The sequence below is a fragment of the Neolamprologus brichardi genome, chromosome 3, assembly GCF_056152115.1.
Source record: "Neolamprologus brichardi isolate AB-2024 chromosome 3, ASM5615211v1, whole genome shotgun sequence".
Taxonomy (NCBI): domain Eukaryota; kingdom Metazoa; phylum Chordata; class Actinopteri; order Cichliformes; family Cichlidae; genus Neolamprologus; species Neolamprologus brichardi.
In genome coordinates this window covers 35,035,352-35,062,973 of record NC_142106.1, presented here as the reverse complement: position 1 = coordinate 35,062,973, position 27,622 = coordinate 35,035,352, and the positions used below count along the sequence as shown (strand labels likewise).

Genomic DNA, 27,622 nt, shown 5'->3' with positions numbered 1-27,622 from the left:
GAAAGGAAAACACACTGCTTAACCGATGAGCAGCAACAAGACTTATTCTATGAATCCATCAGTGCTTCTGCTGTCGATCCAAACACACTTGACACCAGAGGTGGAAAGTACTTCAGGTATCTGTACTGTACTTGAGTAGTGTTTTTAGTGATTACTTTTTTCTACAAATATCTGTACTTTCTACTCCATTGTGTAAAAAGGCTTGTTACTTTTGTAAAAATGTTACTTTTGTTTTAACGCAGTTCTGTCACTGTGAGCCTCCAAACACCAAACTAATTTGAGCCTAAACAGAAACATATGACAGGCTTTTTTATAAATCACCAGAGGATGTTGCATAACAAGCGATGACTGTGCCAAAGTCTGGGTTAAAAGTGGGACTGTGTTTTTTTTTGTGTGTTTTTTGGGGGGCGGTTGCAATAAAGCACAAGGTTCACTTAGCTGTGCACACAAAATAGAAACTTCCTCCAAAGGGATACTTTTTACTTTCTTCCTCTGAGTACATTTCAGAGCTTGTACGTTTTTACTTTTACTTGAGTAAAGAAGTTGAATCAGTCGTTCAAATTTTACTGGAGTATTTTTTTAACAGTATTATTTGTACTTGAGTGCAGAAAGTCTGTACTTTAGCCAAACATTGAAACATTTAGTGTTTCTTTACTACATAAACACATCCAAACACTGCTTTTTACTGTTCCATAGCACCTTGTCCCACATTCACACTCACACTCTGATGGACACACCTAGGGCAACCTGAGGTTTAGGAAGTGCACCAATGATACTTCAATGTGTAATACGACTGCTAATAATAATAATCATAATAATAGTAACATGTAGATTGGAGAAGAACCAACCCTGCATATTAATGCATTCTTATGGACTGAATATTACACCATCAACCAAAAAATGTAAATGTCCAAGAGATGAAGTAGTATTTTATAAACTGGTCATTACCTCAGGTTTTTCTCTTGACATCTCAGGAGTCCAATTCTTCTGGGAAAGGAAACAAGATGACTTAGCTCAAATGTATTTTTATCCGTATGTTTACCACAATTTATTTCACTTATTTACTGTTATGGCTGGAGGGATGTCTGTTTTTTTAAATGGAGCTGCTGGATATTTACACGAACATGAGGAAATTTGTGTTTGGAATGCTTCCTGGCAATAAATCTTGCTGTTATTGTCACGGACCGGCTCTGGTGAACTCGGGGGTCCGTGAGCAGGATGGACCATTATTGGTATTATTAGTATTGTTGTTATTGTTGTTGTTATTTAGGGATGTGTGTCGTTCTGCACTGTGCAGTGTTCTTTGTTCCACTCACTATATGTAGAGGCAGGGTGTGGGTGTGTACATGTGTGGCTGGAGGATGGAGAACAGCCACATGCGGGCCTAATGGGTGTGGCCCGGCAGAAGGACTGGCCACACCTGAAGTTCCTGCCACACACCTTTTGGCGATCAGGGCTCGTCGGGGGAGCTACTTAGGAGAGTGTTGGAGCTCCCACCGGCACGGGTTCATTGAGTATCCTACCAAGTTAGTGTGTGTCAGCATATGTCAGTGCTGTTCGTGTATGCCCGCCAGAGTTAGTGTTGACGGCTGCTTCTATGGTTTTTCTGCAGGAGGAAGAGTGGTCCAGAAAGGCAGCACGCACGGGGTGTGCGGAAACACAACAGCGGGGAGCACAAGCACGAGCACAGACGTCGGAGGGAAGCACACAAGGGAACAACGGATAGTTATTGTGTTTACAGCTTTTCACTGTAAATAAAGAGCACTGTTTGCATCGCAGAGTCTGCGTTTTGGGTCCTCATTCCCCATATCCCCACGGTTTGCCTGCCAGACCGTGACAGTTATAAATATTGCTGTTAGTTCCCCTTAAATAGTGTCAAATTTGTATGGATATTTATTGAAGATGATTAAAGTCTGAAGAAACAAGACAGTTGCTGGCACTTTAATTAAACAAACAAGATGCCATTTTTAGCTGCTAACAAGCTAGCTTGGGTCTTTAGTTGATTTCACAGGCAGTGTCGTGCTGTCAAAGCTGGTTTTTTATGTTTTTGGCCCAGACAGTAAAGTACATAAATAGTGTATGTCCTGCATGGGTTGCACGGGTATCACAATGAATTAGAAGGTGAGACCAAAACTCAATAAAACTAACGAAATCTCAGGTAGTTGCAATTTGTTGCACGGTGTAACCGTGTACGAATAAACTCAGAATAGGTCACCATGTTTGATTTTTACTGACAGCTCCACGAATGAGTACACACAGCGCACACCTCTGGTGTAAAGCTAGTGAAACGTGAGGAACAAGTCATCACATTTGTAGATTTTACATGTAAGTGATTTAAAGAAGAAGCTCAACACAACAGTTAGCTTCTATTCTCAGGTATGGAAGGACAAGGCAGCTGATGTCTTGGCAGAAGATAACAGTATCTGAAGTATTGTCAGGTTCTTTATGAGAGAAGACAACATGAACTCAAAGTACACGTTTCTTAAAATTTATTAGACAGTTAAAGGTTCAAGTAACTGAAAGCACCGTGTCTCTTACTTCATTTAGCAAACCTAAACGAACAAACCGCACAACACCCAGGCAGTAAACAGTTCTCTTATGCATTATAATAGAACTGCACTTGGTTTATCTTTCGCCCTGTATGGCACAAACTTCTCTCTGTAATAAGAAGACCACTCTTCCCACTTGACCATGGCAACTGTCTCCTGTCCTCCGGTCAGGCCTTTATAGATCAAAAGAGAAGCAAAAAGGTAGAGGGAGAACTCCCAAACACCAGAATTTATAGAATTGTTTTCGTCTAGTTTTGAGCAAATTAAAACTAACGTAAATCATATCATTAAAGGTTAACTGCGATGAAAGCACATGTGTCAGTGAAGACCTCTCTGTCTGCTGCTTCTACCATGGCATCATGAATGGTTCATTTATCAGAGAAGACCATTTTGTTTTTGCATCTCTGTGAACCGTCACCAAAACAATAATAAAAGGAGCAACACATTACTGCAGTAAAAATTATTATGGTCGCTTGTATCTGCTTACATACTTTAGAAGTGCCTTTTTTATGTGAAAAAATTAAGGCAAGTGTTGTAGTGAAGTACTGGATGTGTATAAATAGTCCTGTCTAGGGATGGGAATTGCGCACCAGTAGATCATTTCCTTGGAATTGTTAGTCTGCCTGCCTATCGATCCTCCTTATCAGTTCCACTTGGACTTGCTCTACAAAAAAACAACAATTATATTCTGTTTTATTATTTATGTTTCTTTTGAGTTTGATTTTGAGTTTTGGAAAAGCGGATCTTAAGACGCTGAGAAAAACAAAAAAAAGAGAAACCAAACCTCAAAAAGGGAACTGTTCTGAATCTCTAAAAAATGTTTGATCCCAAATGCCTGTTTGAAATGTACTAACTTGTTCAGAATTGATAACAAGGAAATACCACAAAAATGTAACGAATAATTATCAAAGAGGGTAAAAGCTCAATAAACTTGTTTACAGTAACCTGAATGTTTCTAATACACAATATGATGAAAAACTGTCTGTTGTAACATCTGTGTAACATCCACAACATGAAAATGAGGAAGAAGAAATCTGCAAACTGCATACATGGCATTACTTACGAAATTTGTACTTGGAATCAGGCAGATGATGCTGGCCAAGAAATCACATGATTTAAACCCTGAAACACCTCCTAATATTTACTCAGAAATGCAGTAACCCCCCTAACCCTAACCCTATGCCTATGCCATAGGGCAGATGCCACAACTGTATATATTTTTCCCTGATTTTATCGTCCCTCTGTCCTTCTCTTGAGCAGATGCCCTATGGCTCATCCGGTTGCCTAACTCAGAACTCAGATGACACTTCAGTATTCAGAATCAACACATTTTGTACTTTTCTGCTTATTCAGTACATCGAACAAAATGTGTACGTTTGTTACATCGAATGAAATATATCTTTGCTCCTACAAAGATTAGCTTCAGCAAATTCACATACAGCTATACTTGTTGTTGAATTCTGTGTTATATTTCTATCATCACTTCCTCAGTGGAGGTGAGCCTCTGACATCTCATAACAATGGTCAGTTAGGCTCTGGTGTTTAAATGATGCTAGTCCTAACTACTAGCATGCTAGTTAGTACTAAGGGACCCAAAGTGTGCCAAAAAAATATCACCAGCATCTTCACACCATTAACAGCCTGAACTGTTGATACAAGGCAGCATGGATCCATATTTTCATAATGTTTACAGCAAACACTGACCCTAACATCTGAATGTTTTGGCAGAAATCGAGACTCTTTACACCAGAATATCAAATTGTAGCCTCAGTTTCATATTGTTCAGATGACACTCAGTATGCCTCGTGTGAAAGATTAAGCATTATTTTACAGTTTGGGAATTTTAGGTCCCATTTTGGGTCTGTAAAAGTCTGGATACCCAATAACTTCTTAAACTCTTCATATTTTCCCCTTGGACACAACTTTGTGTAAATGAAGTGAATAGAACAGTTTGTAGTATTTAGTAATTAAATAAGGTAGGCAAAAATAAGAGTGTTTACCTTTCAGTGTTTACCTTTACTAAGGCAGTCAAGGCTTCATTGTTGTGTACATGCATGACCTGGTCAAAAAATATGAATCTCAGATTTGTTGTATAGCCATAGGTTCTGTGATGTAGAGGCATTAGGGGGGGCATGTAGTGGCAAATAAATACTATTGCAGCGATTCTTTGCTACACATTTTCACCCAGGAAGCAAGAGTAAACAAAGATCAGGTATCGAATGTGACTACATCTCCAGTGTCAGTGTACTGCTCTGGCGTTTGCTTACATCAGTGTAGCAAGAAGAGAGGGCTCAGGCAACTGGAAGCAACGATATGCTGCAATGCTTGAGGCACATCAGAATAAGAAGAACCCAATTTGTATCACAAAAGATTTACTGGACAAAGAACTCAAATGTTTATGATTTCAGGTACTCTTGTGTGAAATGCACTACACACGTACACACACGCACAGGTCTTTGTCGCCAGATGCCACGTTTATTTATGGTTTCCTTTGTTATGACCGACCACAGTCTGACAGCTGTCGGTCTCAGCTGATTTCCACCTCACCTCCGCTCCTCTCCCGTCTCACTATAAAAGGGAAGGAGACCATCATCAGTCCAAAACGCCCTCAGCTGTTCCCACCTGCGTCTCCAGCACCGCCCCGTTGAGCTCACTGCACCACTCCTCCCCTGCAGCCGCGCCCGGGACCACACCTCCGCCACATCTTGATTTAGATATTTTTTATTTATTTTGCATGGTGCACTTTTATTTTTATAACAAATTTTCTAAGGGAAAAATAATATAAGGTGATAAAGTACCGTTACAGAAGCAGTGGATTTTCTTTCAAATGGTTTAGGTCAAATAAATCTAAATGAAGTAGTAATGCTGTAATACAGCAGCATTATATTATGTAATGTTATAATGAATTAAGCACATTACATTACAAACAATTACTTCATCTGCATATATTATGATACCGTCCTTCTCACTATCCTATCAAAGTTCACAATTAGTGAATACGACTAGTTTGTATCTGAACACTGGGACAATTAATCTCACGCATGATGTTGTATAAAATTAAAGGATTTTATTGGCCTGAAAAAGTCACATAGGATTCAACACATTAATATGACAACAAATTTAAAGCATTTTGCTTCAGCAGTGACATAGGCCCTCAACACACAGCCGAACTGTTTGCATCCTATCCACAGACGACCTGCGTGCTGGCAGCAGTCGAGGTGGCGGGCTACTATTACTGCCTGATCTTCAGCTCACGATGCATCTGGCACCAAACGCACGGGTAACACCAACACACTTTACAGCAGTCATCACAGAACGAGCCCTGCAGGATGGAGGAGAAGAAGCAGAAAGAGAGGATGAAGCAGCAGGAGTTACGGGGTCTCTGCAGTATTTCAGCTTCTTCACCTTACAATATAAAGCACTTTCAGGCAACTGCTGTTGTGATTTGGCGCTATATAAAAACAATATTATTGTGCTGTCGTGGTTGCCACTGTGTAAAAAGTGGGCAATACTACAGCATCAGGTACGGCACTGATTATTCTAAACTCAAACCAACATGACTAGTAACAGAAACATGCAGAGGAGGTTTTCCTGTGATTTCCAGACAGTAAATTTCACATCACAACATTCAACATCTGTTTTTACTAACAATAAAGACGTAAATGAATGACGGCAGTCTCTTTCTCCTTATCTGCTAAAAGCTCCACTATATTCACTAACTATCAGCTTTTTGATGCTGGCAGGAACCTGCTACAGCTAACTGTTAAAACAGGCTGACGTCAGCACTGAGAGTAACATGAACAGTAAAGCTGTGTCCTTTAAAAATGCTGTGTGGAGCTGGTTACCAAATATCTGAGAGTTTGTTCAAACAAGCAGCCGCAGGTTCCTTCCCACATTTTATGCAATGAAGTTCATTTTAGAACCACATCTGAAATACACACATTCAATAATAAAGTCCAATCTCAAGACTTTTACTATATTCTGAAAATATCATAACTTATTACTCCGAGCAGAAACCTCCAGGACTTTTAGGAAGTCTTAAAACTGCACCTCCTCCAGTGACCTCATCTATCTTTTAAATGTAGTTTGTAACTGTATCCTCCATCTCAAAGCAGTCTTACAACAATGTTGTGGCGCTCCCTGATGGACCCACGGAGTAAGCAGGACACCACACCACAAACATCCAGCAGTGGCAGTGCGCAGCACCATCCATGTTTACTGGCTGCATCACACTGCATGCAGGGGAAACACCAAAAGCCACAGCAACCTTTGAGGAGAAACATGTACAGAGTTATTATATATATAATGTCCACGTGTCATATATAATAACTATGTTTTAAATCACAATGCAAACAACATAGATTTTTACTAACGCTGCAGTTTCAATCTGTTTTATAAAGACATGGAGAGTTCATTGTTTAGCACTTCTCCTTCTCCGTGCTGTCAGTTTGTCTGTTTCTTGCACATCTTCCTCTTCTCATGTCTACATCATGTTTTGCATGGCTCATTGTACATTATGAAAGTTTCAGTGGCTATTTCTTCATATTTTGACTGCATGATTTTGTTCCAGTTTCCAGTCAGTCAAATTGTCCTTTAATGCTCCTCTGTGCGAGTACCACTGAAGCAGGGCAGCATTTCTTCTTTTGCTTCTACCTACAGAAAGACCTCCACCACAGCATTTATGCCTCCGCATTTCATATGTGGCATTATGAATGTTAACGCTAGTAGATTTTACAAGAAGTTTCATGAATGTGATCATATCAAATAAAAAATCTTGTATCTTTTGTTTTATTGTCTTTGATTTTAAAAAGTCACTTTGGGGAAAAATGGATATGTTGTTTAAATCTTTTAATGTTCTTTTTTTTTTTTCAAACATTTTACCTGATTGTAAAAAAGGAAAGATCTTAAAACATACATACAGAGATATAATAATCCATTAAAAAAACATGTTGAAGAGCACAGTTATGTATGTCCCTGTGTGACACTGTGACATGAAGGTCTCCACTGAGTTTGATCTACTTTAAATTTTGCACTGGTGTACCATTGTGATGTTTTTGGTATCCTCCAGGGGGAGCTATTTTAGCTTTCCCCGAGTGAAACCACAAACAGACCAGATTAGGTCAGTTTTAACATCCTGTTCCCATTAAAGCAACTTAAACTTTGTTGCTCTATAATGCTACTACCTGGACATTCTGGTGAGAAAGTCTCACTGCTTCAAGAAATTCTTGAATATTTACTGTCTTTAGACTCTCTGCTAAATGATTGCAAAGAAAGTCTGAAGCAAAGTCTAAGGAGACGGTTGATGCACTAATCGCTGCTGTTTGCAGAAATAGCTCGGTTGACTTACAGGTCTCCATATCAACACAACATTCACAAAGGCCGGTGGTCCACTGTCCAGCACTGGCAGTTGTCATCACCTGGGTGGGCTGCTGTTGGACAGCCATGGCTGGAGGAGATAAATCGCAAATACAGATACAGATAACAGGATTTTTAGCTTCATGTAAATCACTATGAAGACCTCAGACCAGAGACACATTTTATTTATGTGCAGTACAGACAAAAAAGTTCACTGTGCAAGAAACTACTAAGAATGTACATATATATATATATATATATATATACATAAAGGCCATGCATGTGTTCTTTGCATCTTTAAAACTGGTGTCTGATAAAGTCTGTGTGGTGTCTATGTTTATAACCTTATAATAACTGAATAAGCTGCCAATGAAATACAGATGTTAGTATATGTTTTATACTTTAAGAGTACAACTGAACAATAGATACGTCACTATGCAGAACTTAATGGCCACATGAGCATTTTGAGAAAACTGTGACTGTGATTTTGCACTATATAAATAAAACTAAATTTTGCAGTAATAAAACCTGCTGTAATTGTGCACATAGGTCTGAACTTTGATGCCAAAATTCAAATTCATGGCCGATCACTTCAGAAATAGCCAGAGCAGGTGAAGTAACATCATGCCTCTCCACAAGATGGCGTGGAGAGGCCTGATGTGACTTGCGTAAAAACACAACTCAGGCAAACTGAAAGCAGCATTTTCGAAATGATACAGCATTTTTAGGAAGCCAGAAATGTAAAATGCTATATCAAAATTATATAACATATTAAATACCAGAATAACACTGTTTCAAACACAGAAAGTAAAACAGGTGTAAGCTGTCACATCTACGGTGATGGATATGTTTATTTAGCATCCAGCCTAAGTGACATGCATCATTAAGTCTGCTTATTTTGTTACTGCAGTTGAAGTATAATAATAACAATAATAATATTAATAATGTATCTATCATTGCAGCTGCACGTCTTCCTGATAACACTTATACCAAAGTATCATGAGCTCAAAGATTACTGACTCTTTTAAGCTGCTCATTAGTATAAAATATCTGTCCTACCTTTTCTGCAGATCTCTGAGCTCTGTGTGGGAACAACTTAGTATCTAACTACAAATCAGGGAGTGAAAGAGGAATTGAAGCCTTTGAGCCTGAACAGAAACACATGGAAGACCAAAGTCAGGGGTTAAAAGTGGGACTGCGTGTTTTTGTTGTTTGTTTTGTTTTGCCACCACAAAGGAATGATGGCTGGTATCTGTAAGTTGTAGTATTTCAGCATCTAGCTAACCCTACTGAGGAGGAGTGAGGATAAAGGGAGTGACGTTTTTTAAGTGTCAGGTACACAGTGGCTGTGGTTTCACGCTCAGAGTGAGGTCACGTCAACTGAGATTCAGCAGAGATTCATTTGAATTTTAGCTGAAGTTCCTTAAATTCATTCAATAAATTCCACCTTCATACCATGTAGAAAAAAGATGAGTTTACTGGCAGTGTAGAGGATGGAAATCAGCCAGGACAACTCATGAAACATCTGCTCACATCAGGTATAATTCAGGTGTTTACATCCTCAAAGAGCAGCAGGTCAGCTGATCACAGCCTGCAAATCTACTCGAGCTCTCAGTACAAATTAATGTGAGTTAAGATTTTTTTCCCCACACTGATCGATTAAAACCAGTTTTTCCCCCACCTGCTAAATCCACCTAACTGACTGTACACATTTTTCTGTTCAGAGGCAAAGTCCTCCTCTAAACTGGAGGCAACAGAAAATACAAATATATTTATCATTTTCATTCTTCCCCTTTATCAGATTCAAGCTGAGAAAATTAGAATAAAAAAAAATAGACTAAAGTTTTTATTCCTATCTACTGATATTATTTATCATTATGTTGATAAAGCACAAAGTTCAGCTTTTCACCAAAAAATAGAAACATCCTCCAAAGAGCTACTCTTTACAGTACTTCAACTTCTACTAGAGTATTTTTTAACAGCAGTATTTGTACTTCTATTTAAGTACACAATGTAAGACCGAGTCCTTCGAAGGCCGTGAAGACCGGACGTGCGACGGTTTAATTGAAGGGTCCTGTTGTCTAGCAACGAAAACAGTAGCAGCTATGTCCTTGGTGGATGACTGATATAGAGAATTTGGAAAGTCCTAGCTATTTTGCTGTGACTTAATCGGCCTGAAATTGCAGCCTTCGAAGGATACAACCCCTGAATTTGGACACAGCCATGGTCCTCCAGTCCCTTTGCCTTTTCACAATTTTGTTTTCGAGCTACTACAAGTAGCAGCCATGTTCACAAAACTGGATCTCCGTAGCGCCTATCACCTGGTTCTGATACGAGAGGGGGGGACAGTGGAAAAATTTAACACCCATCAGGGCCACTTTGAGTACTTGGTCAAGCCCTTTAGCATCACCAATTACCCAACCGTGGCCCAAGTGTTTTTGTCCCATATCCCATATCCTACTCAGTGAGACGCATCATGGATGTCAGACATTGTCCAGTAGAGCATTCCTGGATCCCTCGGTCGGTAGTTCTGGATAAGACCATGCTCTGGGACTTCTATCATAGTCATCCACATAAACCCAGTGGGTCCCCAGGAGGCTCATGTTAAGGCGGGGTTACTGTGTATGTGTTCCTCCTGGAATGTCCACCCTCTCCCCGAGGCACCTGAAGCAATCAAGCACCTGTGAATCATCTGGCAATCAGCAGACTACTATTTAAGCTGGGACCTGCCCTTCAGTCTTCACTTGAGTGTGGTCTGACCGCAGTAGTATTCTCCTCGCTTGTCTGTAAGTCTTATTCCTTGTTATCATGACAAAGATTTATTAGTAGATTTTACAAACTACTGTTTTCCATATTTTTTATATATATATTCGTTTAGACTACTATTAAGACTATTTACATACACTCCATGTTCTAATATGTTAATTTTTCAATATCTGTGGTGTTTTGGGTTTGTTTGTTTTTTTACATTTCAAAATAGATGATTTAAAAAAACATCCAGTTTAATAGCTTACTGTATCTTTTTCACTTCCTGTTAATTGTTGCATCGGGGAAAAACATTTTTATTTCACATACTAAACCAATATTTAAAAAAAAAACACAGAACATCAGCCTGGGAACTGAAAACAGAAAGTGCAATTTGGGACAGCAAACAGATTTCATTTCTGCTGAGAAACACACAGCAAAAGGAAAACTATAAATAAGGAATAATTATCAGAAGCTTTGTGATAATGTAAGCGAATGTTTCTGTGAGCTCTTCTATCCAACGTGAAGCTTATGGAAACCCATACACCAAAAAACCCAATCACTCTAAAATCTGTGAAATCTCATTCATATAACCATAATGGGAACACAAAGAGGCATACACTAACGTGAAAACACTGTAAAAGGAAGTTAGACAATATGCTCTTGCCCACATAGCCACATTAAATGTCACCAAGTTCTAACAACAGTCCTTGTCATGTTTCCAAAGGAGTCCGGTGAGACACACAAACAGGTAGGCCTGCAAAAAAATCTCACTTTAATCCTTTCACAAAATACATAATATAAGTTTCATTCCCTGACTATACTGACGTGCGTTTAGATCCTGCAGTGATAAATAAGTTTTAAATGAAACTTTTCTTTGGTGAGCTGGTCCTTCTTCAACAAATATTTTTTCTTTTGCTATGTAACTGAGAAATAGAGATGACTGGCGGAGGAATATCATGTGGCTCTCTTTGTGTCTTCGTATGTTTGATTTCTATCCAGGCATAATGCCAGACAGCAACAGGTCACAACACGTCTGCAGGCCTTGGGCAGTAATATTAAGTAAGAGAGTAATTAGAAACATGTTTGCCCATCTGCAGCTGCTGCATGGTGTCATTTATGACTAAAAATATCACTCCCTTCCTTCAGATTGTACCTTGGTGATTTTCGATATCATATTCGTTGCTCAAGGGGTAGTTGGTAAGTGAGAGATGCATCTACTGATGTTTGAATTTAATTTATATGCCGGAAACAAAGTTTGAAAGATCAAATAATCAAAGGCAGTTAATAAAGACACTCATCTTTATCTTTATTCTTGTGCCCTGTAGGATTGGTGTACAGCACCGACTGTCCGAGGCAGCCCTTCATCCCCGTCTATATGTGTTTTTTCATACTCATACCCATCTTGTTGGCACTGAGCTGGTGCTACAACTGTTGCAACATCGTTTTGTGCTCTTTGGCCATCATCTTCTATGTTTGCTGGTTCATCACAGGTGAGCTTTGATAGCTGAATCCAGTTTCTTAACAGCAAAAGTCAGATGATTTTAGAAATATTACAGACAGCCTGCACAAGCAAAGCAGATTTGTTTTTAATTTTCCAACCAAATTAGATGAGTAGCAAAACAAAAGAGCAAAAGAGTAGCTGATGTTGCAAATCTAAAATAAAAACTAGAGCTAATAATATGATTAAGTAACCATCTATCAGTGCATGCGGGGAAAATAAGATTAACCTACTGAGAGCCAGGAAAAACATATTTTCATATTTAGATTTTTGAGGGTAATGTAAGTATTGTGTTTGAAAGAAACATGTTCCATCATTTTTTTTAAAATTGTCATTTATTTGTTCCTTATCATCTTTAGACGTGTGATGCATCAGGTCTTGTTTGATCACAGAAGGATGTAACGTAACAATATATTGCACCAGCCTGTAAAATCAATGATCTTTCCATGGTCTTACAGACCGAGGCAGCCTTGTTGCATTCTGTTTAAAAGAGTTCCCGCTTTCTAGAGAGCCTAATCTTCAAGAATCTGCCTAAACCAGTAAATTCATATCTTAGGTAGCCTGAGGTAGCAATGCTGTGACCACATATATGCTGAAGAATGGTTTCGGTTTTAATGATACCTTCAGAAATGAGCAGCTCCCTCTGGTTTGTGTGCTCTGATTTTTTTATTTCCTTAAACCTGGTTGTCTGTTTTCTGTGAGATGTAATCAGAGGACCACATGTTTTTGGCGGCTGTGTTGTTTTCATGTTTCATGCTATGTAAATAAAAAAAAAAAATTGAAGGTAATTTCAGTAGAGTTGAAACTGAACTGATAAAGACAGTTTCTGCAATAGAATCATGACAGCTGTGGCCATGAAATGTGGAAGCTGCAAAGTCCATGTGCTCTGTTAGCACAACCCGCACAAATGTGGTATCAACAGAAAGTCCTGAATGTCCCCATGACAGTACAGTAGTACTCATATTGATTGCATGAATGGGTATGTGACATAGAGATCTCAGACTTGTGTCTCTGACAGAGAATAAAAATTAATTGTTGAGTCTTATATTATTGTTTCCCTTTGTTTACTGGAAGTGTAAGACATGCTTATTCAAAAGAAATTTAAAGAGGAGCTATTTCCTTATTTTATTTCAAGTACGTGAAAACTTCAGCTCTGAACAGATCCGTTGACTTACATTTAATAACTGGTTCACTGATTTAAAAGTTCAAATAGATCATTCATAACAGAGAAATAAAGAGGGGTTTTTGGCCCCTCTCATGTGGCCAGAAATGAATTTGTGCAGCTTTAAACATCAAAGCAAAAAATAATGAGTTAGCACATTTGAGAAGCTGTTAATGTTGTGGAACGAATTGATTTTCTTGTGGCATAAGAATTAATGCATTACAGCACTACTTTCTTAGTGAGCAAGCACCTCTGAGTCTCTCTTTTTTTTTTTTTTTTTTTTTTTTATTTAATATTTCTCCAGGTAATGTGATGATCTACTCCATTTACGAACCGAACTACAATAAAAACACAACAGAAGCTGATCCATACTGCAACAAGACGCTCTACCTGTTTGCATTTTGGAGCACCAACCTGACCTACATCCTGTTAGGTGCGCTCTTCTTGTCCTATTGCTGTCGTAAGCAACGAGAGGCTGATGATGATAACGACACTCAGAGACTGCTGCGGGGATGAAAAGAAAACTAATAAATAAAAAATGAAGCTTTGAACATGTTTAGTGGAAAATGTTTAATCTTTTTTAATTATTTTCACAGCAGATTTCTGTTCTCTAAACATTTGACTGTTTTTAATAATATATATATAATGTTAGGAAAAATAATGAACAAGCATATTTAAAATAGCTCAAAACAGAATATTTATTGGATAGAGCTGTTTAGTCAGATGGTAAATTGGTCGTGTATCAAAATGCTTGTTTACTTTCTGAATGTTCATGTGCAAAAGTCTTTAGCCACACATCATTTCTTCATATTTTGCTTCCAAGCAACCCGAGGTTTTTTTTGTTGTTGTTTTTTAAAGTGGTCTTAAGCAGTAGAGTCGTGGCCAAATGCTGCTTCAGTTTTTATGATGGCAATTTGCATATACTCTCGAATGTTATGAAGAGTGATTAGATGAATTGCGAAGTTCATCTCTGCCATGAAAATTAACTTAAACCCAAAAAAAACACTTCCACTGCATTTCATTGCTGGCATAAAAGTAGACCGCTTCAATAATCTTCTCGGTAGCACAGGAAAGAAGGTTGATGAGCACAAGGCTGGAGATCATTATGTCATGCTGATTGAGTTGGAATAGCAGACTGGATGTGTAAAAAGGGGATGCTTGAAATCATTCTTCTTATGCGGCCATCATTGCGTTGCATAAAAAGGGCTTGACAGGCAAGGATGTTGTTGCTACTGAGATTGCACCTAAATTAACCATTTGTCAGATCATCAAGAACATCTAGAAAACAGGTTTAATTGTTGTGAAAAAGGCTTCAGGTCACCCAAGAAAGTCCAGCAAGCACCAGGATCGTCAGCTGTGGGACCAGTGCCACCAGTGCAGCGGCGGCTCAGGAGTGGCAGCAGGCAGGTGTGAGTGCATCTGCACACATCTCAACATTATTGAAGCAGTGTGAGATCAGTTTGACACAGAACAGAAGGCAGAAACATCCAAAGAGGAGCTTTGAATGTCCTTCAAGATGTCTGGAGAACTATTCCTGAAGACTTCTTACAGAAATTACGAGAAAGTTTGTCATATTTGTGATTAAGGATTAAACGCAGTGTTACGGTCGCTGACCTCTAGTGGCTCTCCCTCTGTAGAAGAGGTTTTTTTTTCTCCTTTTCTTGTGTTGCAGGTCTGCCTCATGAGCCACAGCTGAGGTGTGTTCCAGCTCGTCAGCCACGGCATATAGTCTGCTATCCTAAACTGCCACACCCCTGCCACTTCCCCCATTTTTGCCAGAGCTGTGAGCTGTAGTGTTTTGGGCAGCGGGCCTTAGTGTGTGTGTGAGAACTTAAACTCTGTGAAACTTTGGTTGTCTTTCTTTTATTGTAAGCAAAGGTGTGCCCTTACTGTGTTATTTAGTTCATCGTTGTGGAAGCAGGTAGGGGTTCTCTGCCATTTTTGTTTCAACTGTTTTCTCCTGTTTTTGGTTAGGCAGGGAGCTCAGCCATTGTATTTTGTTTTGGTTAGAGAGTACTTGGTTTGATTTTTAGCTAAAGGGGGTGTTTTGTTTGTTGTTTTGGCTTTGGAGACCCTGAAGAAAAGAGCTTCCCTGTGTTTATTTTTACTGCAGTAGTTTTGGGCAATAAATCATGTTTTAATGACAACTATTCTACAGTAGTTTGTTTTCTCTTTCACTTTGTGTTACCCCTCACCCCAGTCAGCACTTCGTTTTTAAGTGGGGCGTAACACGCAGTCACAGCAAATATGGACTTCCAAGCTTGTTAGTAACTGTAGAAACACTATTTTTTCTTTATATACTGCATTTCCATCGTATGTTTGTACAGTTAAAAATCACTCCACCTATTTCCAAAATATAAAGAAATCAGGGGTTGCGCTAGGTTTTTGCACAGTATTGTATTCTAAAGAAATCCCTCTGAAACAGTGTTCATTTAGAAGTTTCCAATCCATGGGGGGTTTGTTTTGCTTCATGATGAAAAAATAATAGTGTGTTTATTTTTTGTCCAGTACATTTTTACACTGAAACATGGATCAGCACAACCACATCGGACTGAGAACTGAAAACAGGAATTTTGCATTTTGGAAAAAACTCAAATCTCATGTGGCTAAAACAAACACAAAAACACCTCAGAGAAGAGTCATTAAAAATGAGAGGAAAACAAAAACAGGCTTTTTGTTTTTTTTAAAGTTCAGGTTGTTTCACATGTGCCCAGGGAAAGTTACCAGAGAAGGTGCAGAAGCTGAATAAACTTGTTTAACGTAAATGTTTTCTGTATATGTCATGACGGGAAGCTTAAGGAGGCTGTCCATCATAACTGTAGCTTTTTCACTTCCACTCCTGAATCACCTAAAATGCTTTCAGTTTTTTTAGACCTGCGTACTTTATCTCAGAAAATCCCAGCACTTCTTCATCCTCTTTTTGCAAATATGAGAATAAAGAAGCAAAAAGTACAAAAATGAGTTGTGAAATTGTTTTTCAAAGATGTTGACAAAAAATATACCCTAAAATACTTCATAATCCAATCTTAATAACAAAAATATATTACACAGTAAGACAATTAGTGTGGAAGCCCAATTAAAAAAACTCACTGTGACAATCTCTGAAGATGAGGGATGTGAAATGGTTGTAATTCTTAACTAAATCATACAAAGTTTTTGTGAAACCCCTTAAAGCTAAAAATCTGTACTTCAGTCAAATATTGATTGTTTGATTTACAGTCCACTATGGTGGTGTACGGAGGCAAAACTACAAAAATGGTGTCCTAAACAGTATGGATGGCACTGTATCTCAGGTTTTCCTACTTTGATCACCAGTTTATTAGGTAGACATGTTCAACTTTTCATTAATAAAAATATGCAATCGTTCGATCACTTCAGCCAGTCGGTGCATTTCAGCATGTTGTCGTGGTCAAGCTGATCTACAGAATTTCAAATCTCGCATCAGAATGGAGAAGAAAGGTAATTTAAGGGACTTTGAATGCTTTTTACTGCTAAATGGGCTGGTGTCACAGTCTGGCAAAGGCAGACTGTATGGAGTGATGAAGAGGACCCAAAATGCAGACACGAATGGACGTGGAATTAAACTTGAATGTTAACATAAAGCGAGACATTTACTAAGGCAGGTAAAATATTACAAAACAAAACGGAGAGATGAAGCTAAACGATAACCTAAACTGTGGAAACTAAAGATAAACTTAAAAAAAAAATCAAAACATGAAACCTGACATGGACACAAAGATACCTGGACCCTGGAAACATACAGAAAGGACAACAGACGACCTGACAACAGGTGATTAGGGGAAGTGGAAACACATGGGGAAACTGCTAACACTAAGCTGACATAACGAGACGAAGGAAGCAAAGCTATACTGACATAGGACACAGACCTTCAAAATAAAACAGGAAACATGAGACGCAGACATGGCAATATGAACTTGACAACATAAGACACGCAGCAACATAAAGGGTGAGGGAAACTTAAATTTAGGGGTAGAAAAACACAAAAGGAATCTAATAAACAAAAGAACTTAGCTAACCTAAAAAACTTTAACATAAACATCAACATAAATAAACTAAAACTTAAAACGCTGGGTCAACAGAGCCATTAACGTGACAACTGGTCTGAGTATTTATTTATTTTTTTTAAATGCTCATCTACTGAGATTTTCACACATCTCTATGGTCAGATGGACAGAAAATATCCTTTGAGCAGCAGTTTTCTAGGCAGAAGTAATTCAAATAACCGCTTGTTAACAACCACGCTATGTAGAAGAGCATCTCTGAACACACAACAGGTCAAACCTTGAAGCAGTAGAAGCAAAAATTGAGGCTACAAAATTGAATTGTCAAATGGTCTAATGTGTCGCGATTTCTGCTGCAACATTTGGAAGATATGTTCAAAATTGAACATAAACAAGATGAAAGCACTGATGCACCCTGCCTTATATTAACAGTTAATGCTAGTGGTTGTGGTTTTATGATGTGGGGGATATTGGCACAATTTGGGTCACTTAGTACTAATAAGCATCATTTAAAAGCCACGGCCTACCTGAGTGTTGTTGCTGATCATGTCCCTTTATGGTCACAGTGGTCCCATCTTCTGACGACTGTTTTCAGCAGGATGACAAACCATGTTTTGCAAAGTTCATGGGATTATCTCAAACCAGTTTCTTGAATATGACAGTGAGTTTGTTGTATTCAAATGGCCTCCACAATCACCAGATCTCATTACTATAAAACAGCTTCAGGATGTGATAGAACAAAATATTTTATCATAAATGAGCAACTGAAAAAGCTGCAGCAACTGTGTGATGTTAATATGGACCAAAATCACTGAAGACCAGCACTTTGTTCAGTCTGCTGCCTTCACACTAAAGTGGCATCTGTGACAGCGTGGTTGATATATGAAGGCCATTGCAAGCTTTCCAGGAGGTCATCGTGTAGAACAACAGTCCCTCACAATCATGTGTCATGTTGCTGCTGGTGATAAATGTCATATTTGTTTTATGGTCTCTAAGATATTTATGTTGCACAGCACTTCACAGTGTACCAGGGAAAGTAATGGATAGTTGAGACTAAAATTACCCCAAACTGTGTTTATTATGTATCTTTTAACACAGAAACTTTATAATTTACATAGAAAATACAAAAGTAATATGTTAATATTGTATGTTTAAAATGTAACTCCTTCTCTCAACCATATTGTAATATGAAAAGGATATTGCTTATAATACTTTCACTCTTTATGCAATGTTACATTTTCTAAAGAGTCAAGGCCGTCAGTTTGATTGGTGGTTTAGGCCACGATGTCAGCATGATTTGCGAGAAAGGACATCCAGTGCTTTTGAATGAACGGGCTTAAAGAGGAGGGTGAAGCTGGAGGGGCTCAAATGGCCATTGCCCTCTGTGTCCACTTTTCCCATCAACACGTAGTTACGGCCTGGACAAGAGACAATGAAGAAAAAAATACCAGAGCAAGTTGTTATCATTTACATCAGAGCAGCTGGTGATTTTTAAAGGGAAACGTTTAAAGAAGCAACACTGAAAATGAACAATTCCTGTTAAATAACATTATAGCAATCCTAAACTCTGTTTTACTCCTATTCTTTATGTAGTGGTTATTTATTAATCCCAGAGGCAACAATGATATATGCTGCAATATGACACCTCTATATGGTTTTATTATCTACATTATTGCCTTTAATCACTGACTTTTATTGGTTAAATACAAAATCATATCATCTGCATACAGTTTGACATTGAACTGGATTTTAGCACTGGTAGTACCCTAAACATAGAAAGCCATCATTAAGAGATTCCAGTTTGTACACAATATTTACAGACGTTTGACAACCTGCCCTAACTGTATTATGTGACAATATTTCTGTAAGATGGAAAGAAAGAAAACTGTCTCATTTTTTACCTTTGATTAGCCCTGGGCATTTCTTGCAGGTAGAAGTCAGTTTGACTGCTTTGGCGGGTCCTGATTTGGTGAAGGTGAGGCTTCCTGTCTTATATGCCTTGATCAGTGACACCTCGATGGTTGCTGAGCCCCTTGGACCAGGATCTATAAATGTAACTTTACCCGTAATCACTAAAATAAAGAAAAAAGAAAGATGTGGTCACTAAGGGAAACAATTTAAGATTTTTTTAACTTTTATTAAGTTATCATTGCAAGGTGTTTAGACTTCTTTAAACTTTGGTCAAACATTTAAGACTTTCCGAGTGATTATCTGAGGAATCTGCTTATGAGTGAAATATCCATTGCTAAAAAGCCACCCTAAAGTGGTCGCTACTAATTTGAAGATTGGTGGTTTGACCTCTGGGTGCCCCAGTCTTCATGCCAAAGACTGGGAAAGACACTAACCATAAGTTGCTCTCAGATGCATTTGTCTGAGTGTAAATGTGTCTGAATGTTAGAAAGCACTTAGTTGTAGAGTGGGCTAGAATCACAAAAAAGGCATGTTTCACTGGGGAGAAAATGTGTAGAACCAAGTGACATTTTGTAGGTGTAAAGGTGTGAAAATAGATGAAGAGGAGTTCTGCAAAGCCCAGACTGCAGCTTGTTTTGTAGCTCACCAAAGTCATGAGGGCAAAAGCTGGTTTGGAGGGTTCCAGTCCGCTTACAGGGTTGTGTACACAGTGGGTTCAGTGGTAAAGCTGTAGGAAAAACATGCGGCAACAAACACTTTCTAGTACAAGTAAACACGAATACATACATGGGGGTAAAAAGCAGGTTAAAAATTCAACACTCATTTTATTGTACTTACGTTTCTTGCTCACATCGGGTTTCTTGGTCACTGCTTTGGTTACTCCTGGTTTAGATGATGCTGTGGGTTTCATCTTAGGTTTGACTGTTGGTTTAACTCCTGCCTTAGTGGTTGGCTTCACAGGTTTCACTTTGGGTTTTATAGTGGGCTTAGGTGTGGGTTTAACCTTGACTCTTGGTTTAAGAGTTGGTTTAATGACCTTAGTTTTAGGTGTAGGTTTAGGTTTGGGCTTTGGTGTAGGCTTAATTTCAGGTTTAGGCTTAGGTGTTGGTTTAGGTTTAGATGTGGGTTTGATGTTAGTAGTAGTGGGTCTGTTTAGTGGAGGTTTCTTTACTAGCGGTGGCCTTCCTGGTTGCCTTTTGGGTGGTTTGGGAGTGGGTTTGGACTTGGGGCTTGGTCTGAGTTTGGGAACTGGTTTGGGAGTGGGTTTGGGCTTGGGGCTTGGTCTGAGTTTGGGAACTGGTTTGGGGGTGGGTTTGGGCTTGGGAGTTGGTCTGAGTTTGGGAACTGGTTTGGGAGTGGGTTTGGGCTTGGGGGTTGGTCTGAGTTTGGGAACTGGTTTGGGGGTGGGTTTGGGCTTGGGGGTTGGTCTGAGTTTGGGAACTGGTTTGGGGGTGAGTTTGGTGGGTGTTTTTGTCGTGGAGGTTATCTGAGGTCTGTGGATAAAGTCTCCTCCTGCAGTGGGTGTGCGGGACCCACGAGGCACGCTGGAGTAGTGGGCCATGAAACCATCTGAGGTCACGCTGAGGTCAGACACAAACTGGAGAAGCAGCTCATTCCCATTTGTCACTATAGTGCTATGAAAGGAACAGGGAAAGTAGAAAGAAAGGATGAAGCGACAGACATGTGGAAGAAACGGGATGTGACAGTATAAACACATCAGCAAAGCTCTGCTGTAAGATACGTATACATGTATTTAGCTTAATTCAAAGTAGCTTATATCTGAACAGTATCTCACCCTGGTGATGTGTCGCCGCAGAATTTTCCTATCCTCCTCGAGTCATCCGTTTCTCCCCCATTAAATAAGGCCACATAGTCATAACGACAATACATGTCAGGCTCCAGATCCAGTTTCTCAAACTGTACCTCAATCACCTGGGAAATAGGTGGAAACAGAAAGCTATGAAAGTCTTGGCAGGGCATGGCGCTAACACATGTTTACTTCTGACTAATTTTCATGAGCCGTGTACAGTGCAGCCATCAGGAGGTGGTGGTGGAGTTCTGAAATACAGAGGTGCATTTACTCCCTCTCTTGCTCTTGCTTCCTTCCCTCCTTCTTTTAGTTCAGTCTCTTGGCACACATGATCATGCCTGCAGGGACTCAAAGAGGTCTTTCATTTTAACTTCGGCACAAGGCCGCTGTCACACTTACACACGATAACTGCATTAAGTATCCTACAAGGAAAGTACATTTCCTTGTGATGGGCCCCTCTACAGCCATTTATTTCCAACACAAGGCATTTAACATACTCAACTGCACATGCAGTCAATTGAAATTCGATTTTGACTAATATTTGGTGCACGTAAATTATAGAAATACAAATTAAAATGATACCTCAGCGCCCGTGCATATTTTCTAATTGTATATTTCACAAAGATTTAAGCCCAGTTCTTGTTAACAATCATGTGCAAATTTTTTTCTTTTTGAACATTTTTTTGTTTTGAGGTTATTGCATTCCTGGTGCATTGTCAGCTTCACTGGTTATGTAGATTAGATCCACAAGAATTTAACTACTTATTCTTTGATTGGAAATATTGGCTTTATTGTTAGTTTTTATAGAGTTAACTATAAAAGTATTTTAAAGTGTTGAAGATACAGAAAACACCTTTGGATTTTATTATTAAACTGACTGAAGCACCCACTGTGAAACTAGAGTATTTATAAATCATTCAATCTAAACTATTTGACTGAGAGGGTAATACATGTTTGGTGTTTGCTAACAATTAGGTGCTTTTAGCTGCCAGGTACAACATTTTAACCCTTGGAAAATAAACCCTATAAGGTGGATTAATTACTCTCTTTTTTTACACTAGTTGGAAGGCTATGTACAGCGTATATTCCTCAGCATTTGTTCCTCAGTGCAACATCATGCTGTTAAATTTTTCCACCGGGAAAATTTATGCTAGCTAGCCTAGCTAGTGAACCAGTCCTACATGTGTCCTTATTTCCGCTGAATGTTACTTTCCACTTATGTCACTTCGTTTTCTAATTTGTGTTCTTGTCAATAACTATCTGTAGACGGCCTAATTTGTGGTATTTAACTTACAAGTTCAGAATAGTCACAAAAATCAACATCATATTTTACAGACTTTTCAAATGCATATGAATGTGAAGAATGCCACTTTTAGGCATGGCTGTAGAAAATGTCAGAGTTCAAATTAATATGTTAATTAGGGTGACATAACCAAAAGAGATATGTGGGCCATATGGGGAACAGTAGATATCTGACCTTTTTTTTTCAACATGTTGATGCTTCATTCTAGATATATGTACAGCGGGTAAAATAAGTATTGAACACATCAGCAGTTTTCTAAGTAAATATAATTCTAAAGGTGCTATTGACATGAAATTGAGCCGATGTCGGTAACAACCTATCAAATCCACACATACAAAGAAATCAAACCATAGTCCATGAATTAAGTTACGTGTAATAATGACAAAGAGAAAAAGTATTGAACACATGAAGAAAAGGAGGTACAAAAAGTAAAGACACCAGCTGAAATCTTCAGTAATCAGATAGCAATCCTCCCACTTATTGCAAATTAATATCAGGTGGTTCAGTCCCAATAAAAAGGTGTCTCATTACCAAGGTGTCAACAAGAAACATCTAATGAAGGGTAAAATCAATGAGCTTTCTTAAGACCGTCGCAGCCTTATTATGCAAAACATACCGATGGCATTGGTTACAGAAGAATTTCTAAACTACTGAAGGTTCCAGTGAAGTTTGGAGGTGGGAACATCCTGGTGTAGGGTTGTTTTTCAGCATATGGCGCGGGCAACCTTCATATACCTGAGAAAAATCTACCAGGATGATGAAGATGACACGAGGGTTTGGCATTTCAGCAAGACGATGAGCCTCATCCAAGTAAACTCAGCTGGTTTCACAGATTAAAATAAAGCTGGTAGAATGACCCAGCCAACCACTGACCTGAATTTAACTGAAAATCTATGGAAAGCTTTGATGCTCAGAGTTCATAAAGGTGTCTTCGGGATTTGAAGACTGTTTGTGTGGGAAAAATGAGCCAAAATTGTGCCTGAGCAATGCATGCGACTATAGTTTCTCCATAAAGGAGATTTTTTCTTGAAGGTGTTATCAAAGGCTTTTGTATGAAGCATTAAATACATTTCAGTAAGTGTTTTTGATATTTTTTCTGTGTCATTTCTCATTATTACACATAACTTAATATTTGAATATCTGCGGTTTAATTTCTTTGTGTCAATAGCACCTTTAAAAATATATTTACTTAGAAAACTGGTGACACATTCAATTACTGCTATCTAATTTTAAATTGAAGTTTAATGGTAAATCAGTTCTGAGTTTTTGAACTCCTACTTATGAAAATGTTCACTTAAACATGTCACAATAATTTGACAGATAAACGAATATTAAGGCACTGATATGCTATAAATAAATAAAATGATAAATTCAACTTTCTTTTACTGGATCATAAGAACCGCTCTCAATCTGTATGAAGTGTAGTGTGATCAGCTTACATTGCTCGGTTCCACGGAGATGTGCCACGAGCAGCTGATGCCTGCTGGGTAATTAGAGTTAGGCCAGTTGGGCGTCTTTACGGAGCCCTGTGATTTGGTCAGTCGTCCTCCACAGAACTGGTTCTCTGTGGAAATATGAAAAAGAAGATGGAGTTAAAAATAAGAGTGTGCTACAATATGTTACGGTGAGACAAAAGCCAGGTGATACAATAAAAAGCATGGGGCTGCCCTGTGTTTGCAGGAAAAAGACAAAACTGTGTGCTGGAGCCCCAGTAAAAATATTTGCAGGATTACTTGTCCTTACCTTCCATATGTGGCTTCCCTGCATTGAAAGAAGCCAGAAATCCTCTTCCACCAGTGGCTTCATCCGTCACCATCTCCAGCATCATGGTGTTGGAGGTGGAGAGAAGGGCACCAGGCCTGAAGGTCCCGCAGAATCGACCTAACTTCTGCACTAGGCGGGAGTGACCGTTGTAGACGTCCAGGTAGTCATAGCGGCAGATGGGGTCAGCCTCTAAGTCAAAGAGGCGGAAAGACAGCATGACCACATGATCCTCTGGGACCTGGAGGGGACAACAGATTCAGTATGACCCACACACAGGAACAACCTGGTTTTTTGTTATGTAAGGCAGATTATTTCTTCAACATTGATACGGCTTGTGTTACTCTGAAAACAACAAGAAGATGCTGAAAGTGAAGCATATCAATGAGTAAAAACTACAGATGTGTTTCTGAAGGAAATAGATCCAGAAGAATGGATTAACAAAATAAAATAACCAGATTTGAAAATGTGCTTTCATTGAAAATGATCATCTATGCAACTGTTATTCACAACCCGGACCTTGTATTTTTATTATTTTGACTCTGACTTGTTTTATTTTGTTTCATGTGGTTTGATGCTATATCTGAAATTGTAACATTGTAATAATGTGGCCTGTTGGCCAGATCTGAAAAGTAGATGTTATCCTCAAGGGACCTGGAGATTAAATAAAAATAAATAATATATTTCACAGTTAAAATGACAAAAAAAAAAAAAGGAATAGCATAGGTGTTACTTGAATTATCAACACAAAAGGAAACACTGCAGTGTTTTTTTTTCTGCTCCACAAAAAGTCCCATTTCACTATTTCCTGTTTCCTCCCCTCACCCCCAACTAGTCACAGCAGATGGCTGCTCCTTCTTGAGCCTTGTCCTGCCGGAGGTTTTTTTCCTGTTTAAAGGGAGTTTTTCCTTCCCACTGTTGCCAAATGCTTGCTCATAGGGCAGGGGTGTCGAACTGCAGGCCTCGAGGGCCGGAGTCCTGCAGGTTTTAGATAACACCCAGGGTCAACACACCTGAATCAAATGATTAGTTGAGGAGGTAATTTAGTCATTTAAATCAGGTGTGTTGGATCAAGGACACATCTAAAACCTGCAGGACACTGGCCCTGAGGCCTGGAAATCGACACCGCTGTCATAGGGGGTCGTCTGATCGTTGGGGTTTTCTCCGTGCTACTGTCTTTACTTTACTACAGAAAGCTCCTTGAGCCTTGGAGCCATTTAAATAAAACTGAATTGAATTGCAGTAAATGGAGTTCTTGAAACATGTTTATTTACATGTGGATGAACCAATAATTGTCAGGACACACAAAGGAACTAAAAACTAAAGTAAATTAATGTTTTGCTTCTTGTTTCTGTGCTGTTGAAGCACTTTCTAACAGTCTGGCTCCCCCTGTAGCTATGAGGAGATGGTACAGTCCAGTTTGGGCCAAGCTGGTTTATAGTAGGATGATGGAGGCAACTTAATATGAGCCTGTTGTTGTTGGTTTGATCATTTTGGGGGCGGCTGTGGCTCAGGAGGCAGCACAGATTGTATACTGATCTGAGAGCACTGTAGTCAACCTGACCTTGGTTTCATCAAATGTTTTTCTATTTCTTTCTAAATCACATTTTTTTTAGTTTTCTAGTGCCACACAGCAATCACATCCTTTTGGCACTACAATAATTTGGCTTCAGTTCAAAACATTTAGTCATCTACATAGGTGCTACCACTGTTTCGCTATCCCCGTGTCCCAGACTGAAACATCACAGCTACTTTCAGTGACTCACAGTGATGTACCAGGTGCATTTGCTGTTGGGTTTGTACAAGCTGGGAAAACCTTCACTGGCCACGATGCCAGAGTCTGTGACCAGGTGGCCTCCACAGTGGAAGACTGGCCTGAAAGAGAAAGAGAAAAAGAAATTCTGCCCTTCACTTCATGCGCTGTGGGCTTCAGGAAATGCTGCTTGCTTACGCAGCTATACTGAAGAGCATTGAGGTGAAAACCTGCACACACACACACACACACGTTTAGATGTGAAAAACACAGTCTTTCTCTGTTCTCCAAGGCTGGGAAAGTTCCCAGTAAACTCTCATGGTATGTTTTTTTTTTTCATAGAAGTTGGCCAAACCAAACCAGGACTGTTAACACACAGTAGATGTGTTATCGCCACACTCTGACTGCACCGCAAGAAAACTGTACGCGTTCGCTTTGCAAACACCGCCGCACAGCAGCCCAATCACACACGGTTTGGTGGCACACACACCCACTCTTTCGCACTCGGATAAACACACATCAAAGCAGCGCCAGCTTCAACTTTTAATTTTGCCGTGCGGGCCGGGCCCAGACTCGTTAATTTAGATGTTGGCTTATCTGGCATCTGGTTTTCCTCCAGAAACTCTGCAGCTGGAAATTAGGTTTAAATTTTACTCTGTAGCAGCCAGTGAGGCAAAATTTACAATCCCTTACATTACAGAGCTGTTTTCCTGTCTTTCAAATTCTCCAGGCATGCATGGTGTGTCTATTGTGGTACTCTAAGGCCACACTTGGCCAAAATATTCCAGTTTTGGAGTCCCCTCCCTTCTGACCCTCAGGAGCTCAGCAGGCCACAGGCATTTGTTTGTCTCTCATGTTCAATTTACACCTTGTTTGTGTGGAACTGCACAAACAAAGAATTTCAGGAAGATTTACTTCTCAGCTGCAACAAGAAAAACAAACTATATGGCACGAGAGCACTGCTGCTGGTACATCTACCCAGATTTAATCACAATAAATTACAGCACGCTGTCATTATGTGTCCGCCTGCCTGTCTGTGTGTTTATGGGACGCCGACCACATCTTTCTAACGCTACACCCTTCTATTTCTACCGAGCTTTCGGTAATCACAATACTGCGACCAGGAGAGGAAACAGTCTCACACATGCACAGTAGTTAATCCAGACTGATGTGGGCTTGAAAATTGCTTGCCACATGTGCACATACTGAAAAGAAAATTGATTCACAAAGGGCACATTGACAGCTCATACATGCAGAATAACTTTGCTGCGCACACCTTACCTTGCGTTAGTGTCATTAGTCTGAGCATCAGTCCATCCCAAGGACAAAATGACAAGAAGGCACATGGGGGTCCACACCCTGTCCTCCATCCTGCTGTCTTCCCGGATTGGGAAAGACGAGAGTGCAGAAGCGAAAAGGAGGAGGGAGAAGCAGCGCAGAGGCGTGGAGAGGGGTAAGGTTTTGGGAAGGGGAGGGGAGGCAGGGAGAGGAGAGGAAGTGATGGTTGGATGGTGGGGTGTTACAGAGAATGCAGGTCACTGGCAGTAAAAAGTGTTGTTTACACTGATTCACAGCCAGAGTGGATCTGTACAGTGTGCTTGTGTTGCTCATTAACAGGTAGACTAATGAAGTATATGCAGAAGGTAAGTTTCTGTAGGTGTGTGCCTACAGAGGGCCTGTGTTGCAGCATGTATAATGACCACTTCACAGCGCTGCCGGCTACAAGCCGTGCTTTTGTTCGCCATCTTCA

At 39.4% G+C, this 27,622-nt stretch overlaps 3 protein-coding genes across 3 annotated transcripts; 1 reads left to right on the top strand and 2 right to left on the bottom strand.

Annotated features, from left to right (window-relative positions):
- Positions 1-5,596: 5,596 nt before the first annotated feature.
- LOC118454989 (cornifelin homolog B-like) lies at positions 5,597-9,144 on the bottom strand. Its single transcript, XM_035912485.2, has 4 exons — positions 8,964-9,144; positions 7,897-7,995; positions 6,671-6,816; positions 5,597-5,871 (listed from the first exon to the last, which is right to left on the bottom strand). Exons 2-4 carry the CDS (start codon positions 7,991-7,993, stop codon positions 5,782-5,784), a joined length of 333 nt encoding a protein of 110 aa, XP_035768378.2. The 5' UTR covers positions 7,994-7,995; positions 8,964-9,144; the 3' UTR covers positions 5,597-5,781.
- Positions 9,145-11,656: 2,512 nt separating this feature from the next.
- LOC148104260 (transmembrane protein 272-like) lies at positions 11,657-13,858 on the top strand. The gene is made up of 4 exons (XM_087837056.1): positions 11,657-11,711; positions 11,799-11,849; positions 11,978-12,142; positions 13,617-13,858. Exons 1-4 carry the CDS (start codon positions 11,657-11,659, stop codon positions 13,826-13,828), a joined length of 483 nt encoding a protein of 160 aa, XP_087693182.1. The 3' UTR covers positions 13,829-13,858.
- A 4,535-nt stretch (positions 13,859-18,393) lies between these two features.
- On the bottom strand, positions 18,394-27,245 carry pcolceb (procollagen C-endopeptidase enhancer b). The gene is made up of 9 exons (XM_006801728.2): positions 27,154-27,245; positions 25,886-25,994; positions 24,102-24,360; positions 23,798-23,922; positions 21,041-21,177; positions 20,083-20,879; positions 19,892-19,972; positions 19,236-19,406; positions 18,394-18,752 (listed from the first exon to the last, which is right to left on the bottom strand). Exons 1-9 carry the CDS (start codon positions 27,240-27,242, stop codon positions 18,622-18,624), a joined length of 1,899 nt encoding a protein of 632 aa, XP_006801791.1. The 5' UTR covers positions 27,243-27,245; the 3' UTR covers positions 18,394-18,621.
- Positions 27,246-27,622: the final 377 nt, after the last annotated feature.

Coding starts and splice junctions, on each gene's coding strand:
- LOC118454989 (XM_035912485.2), bottom strand. CDS start 7,993: ATGGCTGTCCAACAGCAGCCCACCCAGGTGATGACAACTGCCAGTGCT. Junction 6,817..7,896: donor TTGTGTTGATATGGAGACCT/GTAAGTCAACCG, acceptor TTCTCCTCAAAG/GTTGCTGTGGCTTTTGGTGT. Junction 5,872..6,670: donor GGGAGCGCCACAACATTGTT/GTAAGACTGCTT, acceptor TCCATCCTGCAG/GGCTCGTTCTGTGATGACTG.
- LOC148104260 (XM_087837056.1), top strand. CDS start 11,657: ATGCCAGACAGCAACAGGTCACAACACGTCTGCAGGCCTTGGGCAGTA. Junction 11,712..11,798: donor GCCTTGGGCAGTAATATTAA/GTAAGAGAGTAA, acceptor CCCTTCCTTCAG/ATTGTACCTTGGTGATTTTC. Junction 11,850..11,977: donor CGTTGCTCAAGGGGTAGTTG/GTAAGTGAGAGA, acceptor TGTGCCCTGTAG/GATTGGTGTACAGCACCGAC.
- pcolceb (XM_006801728.2), bottom strand. CDS start 27,242: ATGGAGGACAGGGTGTGGACCCCCATGTGCCTTCTTGTCATTTTGTCC. Junction 20,880..21,040: donor TGCGGCGACACATCACCAGG/GTGAGATACTGT, acceptor TTCCTTTCATAG/CACTATAGTGACAAATGGGA. Junction 18,753..19,235: donor ATGCCCAGGGCTAATCAAAG/GTAAAAAATGAG, acceptor TCTCTTGTCCAG/GCCGTAACTACGTGTTGATG.